The following is a 12,022-nucleotide window of genomic DNA, read 5'->3' as shown; positions in this document are numbered from 1 at the left end:
CATTTTTTATACAGAGGTACATTTAAAGATGCTATGAGGAGGATCTGTTTTAATTGCACTGCCTTGCCACCTTCTGGCCTGGAGTCTTCGCACACTGTTGTAAATTACTTTTAGCAAGGTGTGTGTTTGTTTTGGAATTAAATGGAGATCAGATCCAAACAAATTTTCTTTGTTCAAGACAACTTTTTACTGGATACAACGCGCCAAGCTAAGGTATTTATCCGTACAATTACGTAGCAATACAGTTTGAAACGTGACATCAAGCAAACATAGTGGCTGGCTACATGTAGCGCTATTGGCAGCCCCGGGCTCTGACGTTTCTGTAGGCTAACTTGACAACAAGTAAACACTGTCAGTTTGTACATAGTTTAGTAGCTGTCTATATCTAGTGCAGCTGGCAGTCTGGTACTAGTAAATCCTGGTTATGTCCCGCCAGTCATCTACCAAGCAGAGCTAACGTAACCTCACCAGACTCTCATGTTTAGCCCCTGTGTTAGCCTTTAGCGCGGGCTCACAATTAAGCTTTCTTCTGCTCTTCTGTCCTTTTTTGTCTGACAGTTAGGCTCCAGTGTCCACCATCACTACAAAATTAATCACAGAGAAAAACACAGATCTCTCTTCTCAGTGCTAAACTTTGTCAGCTGGCGTTGTGTTGTCATAAGCCGTGTTTCCACCAAGCAGTCCAGTTCGATTCAGTATGGTTTGGCACGGTTTGACACTTAAGCCTGATCCCGTTTCCCGTTTCCACAGCAAACTGTGCCCTCTCGTGGTAGGCGACGTGTAAGCCAGATGCCGAAAGCTGCAGCTGTTAAACAATAGCGTGACGCCGTAGCAGTGAGACACAGTTTACCCCGCTAATAAATCCAACGATGAAGAAAAATGTGTCACAGTAAACAAAGAGCACAGATGGGAGACACCCAGCATTTTGTCCTCTGTGATTGGCATGTAGCTCTTTAAAACAAAGTGATACAAGTCAGAGAAGTCTGTGTGACACCAGGAGAAATACAGCCGCTGTCGGGGTAAGTGACGATTCTTTTGACCAATCAACGATCTGCAGTGTTGTAGCGCCACCTTCTGAGAGCGGATAGGTTCAGTCTGGCACCCATACGAAAGGGTCCCAAAAAGTGGGTCTGCTCCTTTTGATTATTTGGGGATCTGTCCCGGGATAAGTCAGTGGAAATGCCACAAAATGCGCACCGTACCAAGATGAACCGAACCGGTCTGCTTGGCAGAAACGTGGCTTTAGAAACTTAGATGTGCTGTAAATCAATCTGGTCCAGCTCGACCCAATCAGGAAGCTAAGAAGCAGCATTTTAAAATAACCTGTAACCTGTAATATTGGTTCTGATAATCTCATTTTAAAGTGTGGATTACGACTGGGCATATATCTAGAAGGGAGACTTTTTCTAGATCACGTAGAGACTCCTTTAACCATCTTCATAAAGTAAATGTTGATGTTTAAAAAGAATGAATGCTTAAGCAGAAACACTAAAATATTGCTTTTTCTGGCCTCACAGGAAACAAAACTGAACATTACCATTATTAGTTCATGTCTCTTTAAAAAAATTCACATAAATCAATGTTTTTAATGCTTTAATACTCATCATAGTGCCAGGGCTCCCATTTTAATAGTGCTCTTTAAATTATCGTAACTCCTTCACTGTTTAGGCCAGCAAGAAAATGGCTCCATGAAAAATAAAAGACAAGCATTTCAGACTTTTTGTCTTAGGTCAGTGTTGTTAATAATACAAAAACAACTGTTAAAAAATAAACAAATTGTTTGAAGTTGGCGCCCCCTTTGGCCATTTTGGTGCTTCTCATTTTTTTCTCTTTTAATCCCGCTGTATGTTGGTTTTACTTTTAATCACAACAGTCATGTTCTTGTTGGTTTTAAAGGGCCTCAGACACCAATCAAGTTGAAACCATGCCAACAAAAAGTTTTTTGAGATCTGACCTGGAAACACCTAGAACAGGGATAACTAAATACAGTAAAGAAATAAAAACACATGAAAGCATTAGTTTTCATTTAGGTCTGATCCACAAAGTAAATGTGCATTTAAATCTTGTCAAAGCTGGTAGACTTAAAGAGAAAAAGATAGGACTTTTTTTTAATAAAAATATTTTCTTTGACAAGCCTCCTTTTTAGTGCTTGAGACTCATGAATGCTGAATCAGAGGGGTTCTGTGTTCATCCGTTCATCATCTAACGCCGATCAGAGAGCATTTCTTGGTCAGAGGAAAAATATCCGTGCAAACCATCCAAGTAACTTCCTCTGCTTAGAAACTGCAGCCGACCCATGCATAGCTGTCCTATAAATAGCCCTGCATTGCTCTCTCAGCTCTGGCTCGCAGGCTCTCAGCTCTGCAGTCACGACTGCCCCCGATCTGCTGCTACGCTGAGGCTCCAGCTCTGTCCCAGGCTCGCTGGCTGCACTGCAGCTGCTTCCATCCCTCTCGCTCTGCAGTCACGGGTTGCTTCTGCGTCACACTCCAGCTCTGCGAGCTCTGCTGAGCACCACAGCCATATACGGCAATCCTTTGAGCTCCCAGCATCCCCCTTACGTCATGGAGACCGACGTCATGGCCCAGTGACGACATACTGAGATTATGTATCTATGCTATTATTAAATTACTACAGCGTGTGAGGCAGAGGGGGAGGCAGGGAGGGAAAGGAGGATGGATTTAGCTCATGTACTGCCCCCCTGTTGTGACTCCAGTGGAGATCTATTTTCATTATCTCAGTCTGGCGTCATGTTGTGTTTTGTAAGAGCATTACATATCTCTCTAGGTGAGAAAATTAACTAAAGCCTACAAACACAAAAATATGCAAATAGATGGCGCAGCCTCCAGTGTAAGTCATCTGTCTCCTGCAGATATTCTCCTTCTTTGTAGAGTAACAGTTTTCTATATTCCACACTTGAACTCCTGAAGCAGTCTTGTTTTTATAGCTTTGTGTGTGCTTTGAAGTTAAACACCCTAAAAGTCTGTTTGTTTTCACATAGGGTCCCCGTCCTTCAGGGTGAGCTTCAAGCAACAAAGTCTCTAAGATTTAACTGAGCTAACACAGATGAAAAAAAGAGGTGATTGTTTTGAAGGTGTAACAGGTTTAACAGTGTTTAGCAAGCATAACACAGGTCCCAACCATAGTGCAGGTTGAAAGACTGTAGAATAAATACTATGCCACTCATTCAGCTGCTCGTCAACTCAAATCTACGGTGGCCCTGAGAGCTCACAGTGCTGCAACTTAAGAAGACACATGCAAAAAGATAGAACATAAGCAAATTAAGAAACATCTTCATGAATTTGACAACACGCTCTATTACACATACTCTAATACAACGTTAAACCAGTTCGTAGAAATCTGAAAACTCATAAATTTACGTCCAATTCCTGAACTTCCTGTTCACAATTCATGATGGTTGCAAGAGACTTTTTTTGTTGGTCTAAGCATGATAGTTATGCACCAAAAATTTCAGGGCTCTAGCTCAAAGTAGCCTAAAAGGCTGCAGTTTTAGGCCACTAGGGGGCGCTATGTAGCAAAGACTTTTGCACAAACAGTGGATACATACATTTTTCGCCTTGACTGAATTTTGTGGTATGTTTCTTTACAACTTTAAGCACACTAAAGACACGAAACTTGGGCTCAATGGGGGTAAGAAAAAATAATAATAATCACCAGTGTTTATTAAATAAAAAGCACAAACACAACTGATGGAAAGAAAACCATAATAATAAAAAAAAAAAAACATAATAAAAAAGCTACAGCAGCAGATGACCACACCGGGTGACCCTCCTGTCAGCTAAGAACAGGAAACTGAGGCTTCAATCTACTTGGTTTCACCAAAACTGAACAATAGAGGACTGAAAATGTGGCCTGGTCTAATGAGTCTGGATTTCTACTCCACTCAGATGGTTGGCTCAGGATTTGGCGACAACAACATGAAAGCATGGATCCATCCTGCCTTGTATCAACGGTTCAGGCTGCTGCTGGTGGTGTAATGGTGTGGGGGATATTTTCTTGGCTCACTTTGGGCCCCTTAGTACCAACTGAGCATGGTTTAAAGTCCACAGCCTACCTGAGTATTGTTGCTGACCATGTCCATCCCTTTATGAGCACAGTGTACCCATCTTCTGATGGCTACTTCCAGCAGGATAACGCTCCATGTCACAAAGCTCAAATAGAATAGAAAATACTTAATTTATCCCCGAGGGGAAATTCAGGAGGAGTCACAGCAGCAATAAAGAAAACAAAAGTAAGAAAGTTCAGTCTCTGTCTCCTGGATCCTGTCTGCTTACAGCAGGTGAAGTTCTTCCAATGTGGTGTTGGTGTCTGGTGTTAGCTCCATTAGCCATGTCTATGAATAGCATGATGCTACTCTGCCCTCTGGTTTTCCCTCTGTTGCTGGGTTAGCATGGCTAGCTCGTCCATCTTATTGGAGATAGATCTTACATTCCCAATAACAATGGATGGAAGGACAGGTCCATGTCGTCACTTCTTAGCTCACACCTGAGAACCAGCACGTCGTCCTCACCTCCTTCTCCTCACCTTGTGGGGAAACATCAGGCCTTGCACCAGTTAGCATTGACATGCTACAGGCTGCTAACAGCTGATTCCACATGTAAACAATGCAGACATGGTTACATGTAGGATCTCCAGACAAACACAGGAGAAAAAGTAGTAAAAATATCGCTGAAGACACAAAAAGTTTGGTGTCCATGACCAACAAATGAGCCATACTAAGTGTATTAAGTGTACTCAAATGGCCTCCACAGTCACCAGATCTCAATCCAATAGAGCAGCTTTGGGATGTGGTGGAACGGGAGATTCTCATCATGGATGTTCAGCCGACAAATCTGCAGCAGCTGTGTGATGCTATCATGTCAATATGAAGCAAAACCTCCGGAGGGTGAAACCACCAAGAACTGATGCAGATCTAAAGTCAGAAAAGGTCCAGCCCAGAGTCAAAGTGGACATAACAAAGTAGACAATGCAAGTGATGTTGTAAATATATTGCATTTGTCAGTCTGTGCTACATCAGTTCTTCCTTGACTCTAACTTTGGGGAAAATCACTTCGTAAACAAACAGGAAAATGTTAAAACCTCCAACAATATTCCTCCGAAATCAGTAAAACATTGTGTTTTCGGATGACAAGCATCCCCCTGGCCTAAAGCTGATACAACACGCACTACCAGAGGGGGTTCCTATTTTGGGGGGTAAAAACATTCTGGCACAACACTCGGCCAGCTCCAGCACGCCGCTGTCTGTCTCATGCTCGCTGGGTTGGAAACCCTCACGGTTGAGAAGAGTGCAAAAGTTTTCCCAAAGGATTCTTTTGGGAATTGATTGAAAGTGCAACGAGAGTTCAAAAAACACGCAGGGAAAGTTTACAGACTTTATGTCTGAGACAATAAGCAGTGAGAGAAGAGAGCTGAAAGCACTGTCAACGTAGAGATGCTTCATCACAGACACAGACTTAGTGTGTGGAGTGGGAACACGCTTCTTTATTCAACATGAAGTGGTGAAAATCTGTCCTTTTTCAGGCATGAGAGGGAGATTTAGAGGCCCTGCTAGGGATTTATAACTATAACTTGGATTAGATTTCCCCAAGACCTTAGATCAGTGATTCCCAACAGGAGGGTCACAATCCATTTTCATTGGGTCATGGGCCTTCACCTGGAAAAAAAAAACATGGTTCTAGTATCTTGAAATCTGTTTTAACCTTCTTTTATTGGTATTTTATTTTGTATTATTGTATTTTATTATTTTTTAATCTGCTTTTTAATCAATTTTAATTGTTTTCTTGTCATAGTTTTGCTGATTTGTATCTGTAAAGCACTTTGAATTGCCTTGTTGAAATGTGTTGTATAAATAAACTTGCCTGCTGTTGGAAAAAAAAAGCCGTGCTTTTATTTTGAAAGTGCCACTTGTTCACTCTTAAGCCCGGTTTCAGCCAATTAGTTCAGTTTGGTTCGCCACATTTTGAGGTGTTTCCTCTGACTTATCCTGGGACAGATTCCCAAATAACCGAAACGAGCTGTCTAACTTTTTGGGACCCTTCCATTGGGGTGCTAGACTAAACCGAACCGATCCCAGAAGGTGGAGCTACAACACTGCAGACTGTTGATTGGTCGAAAGAATCCTTACTTACCGCACACAACCTTCACTGAAACAAAGCTTGATTGCGCTTTGTAACAAAGAGCCACATGCCTATCACAAAGAAGATGAAATACTGGCTGTCTTACATTGTTGCTCTTTGTTTACTGTGTTGCGTTTTTCTTCTTCGTTGGATCAAGGCTGTGTTATGCTTTGCGTGGTAATGAGACCCTGTTGGGTCCATTCCCAAACTGCAGGGGGCGCTGTATCACAAACACACATCTACCAGGGTACTGAACGAGAGTCAAAGAAGTTTGCCTTTGTTTACAACATGACATATCTGTCTCGGAGATTTTTCCAGGTTCTTTTAACCGATTTCTCTTCTCTGCTGAGAGTGGCCACAATTTCACACCATGAATTATTTACCACTCCGTTATCACAGTGATCTCTGTGTAAAGAGTCATACAGATTCCTGTATTTCTGCACTTTAACCATTAGGAGATCCCATTCTTTTGCCATCTTGTCTGCGCGTCTCCGTCTGGCAGGTTAGAAATTTCTGAGTGAAGAATTTTCCGCATGAACGGTTGGTGAGGTGGTCTGCTTGCAGTGTGAGCTTGCACAAAACACCAAACAGTCCCCTGAGGTGATAGTGAAACTGATACCCCAGGTCTGAGTCGTCATCAAGGCACAAAGCCGTGAGCTCGTCAAGCTTAAATCAGCCTTTACATGCCCCCTACCATGAGGGGGCACAGTTGGCTGTGGAAACACAAACAGGACCAGGCTTAACTGATCCAACCCGAACCAAACCAAACTGATCTAAACCATAGACTGTACACAGAGTGGACAGCGTGGCTCCACCATTTACAGTTGTACGGTTTTGAAGCCAAAATTCCCCCATCACAGGCGCAGCCATTGGCAGCAGTGGAGCTGGGTGACAAAAATAATATATTTGTTTCTTCTTTCTAATCCCTAATCGCTTCTTGACTCTACCTCTCGACATATTTTACAATCCCTGAAATATATACATGAGAATGTCAGCTGTCAATCATCGTTTAATGTGGCGTAATGCCTTGTTTTGAACCTCTCATAACTAATGAAATCAAAACTTTTCGGGAAAAAGAGGATTTGAATACAAGACAGCCAAATGATATCTTCAAATCACCACAACAATCAGACGTGAGAAAAATTTCTATGAGGTGTATTAATTTTTTTAAAGTTTGACCACAGCTCATCTGTAATGACTGGGGAGATGGATTTGTTTTACCTATACTGCAGCCAGCCACCAGGGGGAGCAGTTTTTGTGGCAACCTCACTTCGAGCCGAGCAAGATGACAGAGATGACGAGATGACATTTTTTACAGTCTATGATCTAAACCGGGCTGCTTGGTGGAAACACGGCTTCAGACAGTAGGTGGTGATAATTCCCTGCAATGGGTTTAGACACCACTACTTCACAGTGTGGAAGAAGACCTGCAAGGTTTCCTTTAAGGTACGAACTGAGCATGTCTGACTGCAAGTACACCGACTCCATAAGGATGGAACCAGGATCAACAGGGTCTTTAGGCCGGTAATCACGTGAATGAAGGATGAAGACACTTAAAAGCAACAATGAGTATTTATTTTCCTGGTTAGAAAAACAAAACATGGTTTCTTTCGGATCCTCTGACTGGAGCTTGGCGTGACCCTCCAGACTCTTCATACATTTCCTCTCAAATCTTAATATTATAGATGGTTCATGTAGTGATTAAACACAAAACCATGGCTGTTAAGCTTCCATCATTACTGACATTTAAGATCATTTTTCAAACTAATTATCTGAATATTTTTGCTAACTTCTCTAGATACTCAAATTTTTAATGCAAACACCAACAAACTCCAGCATGTTACAGAAAGACAGAAGAAGAAGAAATGCCAAAGGTAACGGTTTTATGGTTATCCTTAAATGTCAGATGGAGCCTAAAACCAGGTGATCTATTAATAAAACAGTAACAAAGGACAACCAACCAAAGCGATAAAATCAAAACATCAGCCCAGAATAAACTAAATATCTTAATCTTTGAGGTAGCCCAGAGCTGGACTACGATGAGCCACTGTAGCATCCTTAGCTGAGAGCACAAGTCTTCGACTGAGACGGTGCTGCACTCGCTGCAGGAGGAAGGAAGAACAGAAAAAAAAGTTATTTCTCTGTGGATGAAAATGAAAAGTGTGCAGAACTTTCTCTTTTTTGTGTTTATGACGTCTGCATAAATTTTACGCTCGCATCGACCTCCAACCTCAGAGGTAATTACATAAAACAGACACATGGAAACTTCTCCCACCTCGTCTGCCACCTCCTTTCTGAGCCTCCTCCTTGGCTTTTTTGGCCTCCTCCAGCGCGGCCATCTTGGCCTCGTGCTCCTCTTTCAGGGCGTTCCACTCCTTCCTGTTGTTGAGCAGGCGGTCCAGCATCGGGGTGATCTCCACGTGGAAACGACTGAACTCCTGAGACACAAGAGAGGAGGAGAGTCAACACAGGAGGGGAGTTTTCTGTGTGTGTGTGTGTGTGTGTGTGTGTGTGTGTGTGTGTGTGTGTGTGTGTGTGTGTGTGTGTGTGTGTGTGTAAGGTCTCACCTTGTACACAAAGGAGCAAACAAAGTCAATGAAACCACACTGCAGCTTGGGCAGCTCGTCTGCTTTGTTCCTGTCCATCATTGGCTGAAGGAGAGAGACAGGAAGTGAACAGCGTTACTCTTCATGAAGAGGGACAAACACAGGACGGCTCAGAGCAGATAAAAGTTTAGAAAAAACGTCAAACATCATCATATTAAAGTTTGACTCTAACATATAATTATCATTATTTGCACACAAAATTATTCATTTTTTATTAAATTTGCAACTAAAATTGAATCAAAATACTCCAGCCAGTATTTCTGTAATTTATGAAAGCACATAACTTCTTTTTTATCTGTTATGTTTTGAGTTTGGAATAAAAACTGTGATTTATTTACTTTTTTATCATCATTATTTTCAAGCTTTTTGTTAATGGACCAGTTGCCAGAGTGAAGCACACAATTAAAATATTAATTTTTTGGTTAATATTGACCATTAGACATAACAACAATAATAATAATAATAATAATAATAATAATAATAATAATAATAATAATAATAATAATAATAATAATAATAATTATAATAATAATAACAATAAAAATAATAATAATAATAATAATAATAATAATAATAATAATAATAATAATAATGTATTTTATTTGAAAGCGCCTTTCAGAACACTCAAGGACACTTTACAGTAATTGAAAAACACAATTAAAAAGACAACCACAATAGAGATAAAATATGAGCTACTTTTACCTGACAGGTCCAGAAAAACATTTCATTTTATGATTAATTGCCTGTACAGAGTAAGAAAAAAATCAATCAATAAGTCAAGAAAAATTTGCTTGTCAAGTTTTTTTTGTAATAAGAATAATATTTCAATAAAAGAAACTAAAGATGTACGTTTTAACTTCTCCACTGTACGATTTTTAAGAATTTATTTTTTAAGTAGTTCAGGCATCATTTCTGTCTTTTTTCCAACTGGGGGATGGTATTTAAGATCTTAGGAGGATTACTTGCAATACTAAAGGATATTCTCTGTGCTGTGGCTTTTTGTCATTTCTCTACAGAAAAACTCTGGATCTTTGACTGTTTGATGTGGATGAATTCAATCAACTCTGCTGAATCAAACTTTGTCCCACTCCTCAAGGGTGTTTGGGACAATAATATCCCTTTAAAGGGGCTGTGAAGAGTTTCTTAGTGATATTGAAAAAGTCTCCCTTTTAGATACATACCTGATCATAATCCATACTTTAAAATGAGATTATCAGCGCCAATATTGGTTATGTAGAAATGCTACTTCTCAGCTTCCTGATTGGGACCAGATTGATTTACTGATTGTCTGAGTTTCAATGACAACACCACGCCGGCTGACAAAGTTTAGTAGAGAGAAGAGAGATCTGTGTTTTTCTCTGCTAAAAATGATTTCTGTGATTAGTTTTGTAGTGATGGTGGACACTGGAGCCAAACTGTCTGACAGGAAAAGGACAGAAGAGCAGAAAGAAGCCAAACAGGAGAGTGATACAGCCTGAGCTAAAAGCTAAAATAAGGGCTAAACTGTTTGTGCTAATGTTGACTCCAACCCACAGTCAGCAGTTAATCTGCAGTGGTCTGTTCAAACTTGAGAGTCTATCAATAAAATGAAGAGTGAGGTTATGTTAGCTCTGATTGGTAGATGACTTGGTAGTGACAGTTTACTTGTTGTCATGCTAGCCTACAGATACGTTGTAGCCCTGGGCTGCTAGTAGCGCTACATATAGTCAGCTGCTGACGTACGGTTCAAACTTAAAAAGTTTGCTTGTTGTCACGTTTCAAATAACAGCGCTACGTAACTGTACTGTTAATACTTTACCTTGTCATGTTGTATCCAGCACCAAGTTGTCATGATTATCTTTTTTTTTTTCCAAAACAAACACACACCTGGTTAGCCATGTCTTTAAAACAGTGTGTGTGTGAGACTCCGGGCCAGAAGGTGGCGAGGTAGTCCAGTTAAAACAGATCCTCCTCATAGCAGCTTTAACTGAGCTTTTTCTAACAAGTTAATCTGGCTATTCATTTGGCCTCGGACTAGATTTTCTAATAACAGTAACATGTGGGGCTAAAAATGCTTTTTGCAAGTCAAAATGGTCTGAATGATAAAATCCAAATCCTGACATATTTTCTCTATACCGCCCCCTAATGGAAAATATTTTCCTTGGTCAGAAGCAGAGTTTGCTGATGTTTAGGCTGCAGAAAACTGACCAAACATCATCTGGTATCAAGTGACACCTGAGGGACAGGTGAGCTTTGATTTCATCACTCTGGTTTCAGAAAACACGACTGAGGCTCAGAGCGTGAGTCCCGTTATTGTGGCTCTGTCTCTTCTCCTGTTCAGCCTGTGCAGCAGAACATGTACCAAAACCCTCTGTGCTCACTGACTGAGAAACTATCCCTTCAAACTGTAGTGAGACAGAAAGAAAAGTTTGAAACAAGAAAAGTCTCCTAAAAGCATCACACAGAGGCATGTTATTCGTCACGTTAGATCCACATCTGAAGACCACGTTCAGGTCTATAATGTGTCCCTGTCAGCACAGAGGACCGAACCTGTCTGAGCTGACAGGAAGTTGATGCTGGCTGTAATTGCTGGCACAATTGTCCACCTACGTCTCCTGATGGAAACCGTTCAGGTGTTTCAACCTCTGCTAAATGTTTTTTTTCTCGTGCGACCACAGCGAGCCACAGAGTCGACTGCTGGGAAATACAAACTGATCAAATGAAACGCTCTCCCTGCTGACACAGATGCTATTAAGTTCAGAGCAGAGCGAAGTGCTTCTCACACTTCAAGTGTCTCAAGGACACAAGGAGGGAAGGAAACAGAGAGAGGGGACACAGAGGGAGCCAGGGGAGGGGACGCTCGGCTGGGTTAGGGCCACAGTGCCCGCTCTTTCTGTTTCAGTGCTTCACATAATGGCCTGAACATGGCTCCGCGCGGCCGCCACAGGGAGCTAAATCCGTCTTTTCATTTTCTCCTCTTGACTCTCTCTTTCTCATCGTGTCCTTCCTGCTCTCCATCCTGAATTAAAGCCCTAAGGAGAGGCTCGTCCTGCCTTATTTCCCATCATTCCTGTCCACCCACTAAATCCTCCCTCCTCTCCGCTCGAACTTTAGCTGCTCAGCACAAAATGATTCAGAAAGAAACTGGAGGGCAGGAGAAAGTTTGAGACACTCTGGTTCTGTTTGGGGGAGTTTGACTGAGAATGAAAGACACATTAATGCAAATTATTATTAAAAATATGAGGAAATCATTTCAGTTCTAGTTTAAAAAATACGGGGAGGTTAAAACAGAAATCCATA

At 41.3% G+C, this 12,022-nt stretch overlaps 1 protein-coding gene across 2 annotated transcripts in view; it reads right to left on the bottom strand.

Annotated features, from left to right (window-relative positions):
• Positions 1–7,774: 7,774 nt before the first annotated feature.
• pde6a (phosphodiesterase 6A, cGMP-specific, rod, alpha) overlaps positions 7,775–12,022 on the bottom strand; it is a 74,060-nt gene continuing 69,812 nt past the window's right edge. For both annotated transcript variants that reach the window (XM_074673821.1, XM_074673820.1), the window contains 3 exons: positions 8,705–8,788; positions 8,413–8,575; positions 7,775–8,239 (listed from right to left, as the gene is read on the bottom strand). In XM_074673821.1, coding sequence (XP_074529922.1) covers positions 8,196–8,239; positions 8,413–8,575; positions 8,705–8,788 — 291 coding nt within the window. In that variant the 3' untranslated portion in view covers positions 7,775–8,195. The remainder of the gene's footprint in view (positions 8,240–8,412; positions 8,576–8,704; positions 8,789–12,022) is intronic.

This window comes from Halichoeres trimaculatus, unplaced genomic scaffold (assembly GCF_033239565.1).
Source record: "Halichoeres trimaculatus isolate MK-OKI-2021-1 unplaced genomic scaffold, fHalTri1.1 fHalTri1_scaffold_7, whole genome shotgun sequence".
NCBI classification, from domain to species: Eukaryota; Metazoa; Chordata; class Actinopteri; order Labriformes; family Labridae; genus Halichoeres; species Halichoeres trimaculatus.
Note: the sequence above shows the minus strand (reverse complement) of the source record. Positions and strands in the feature narration are given on the sequence as shown.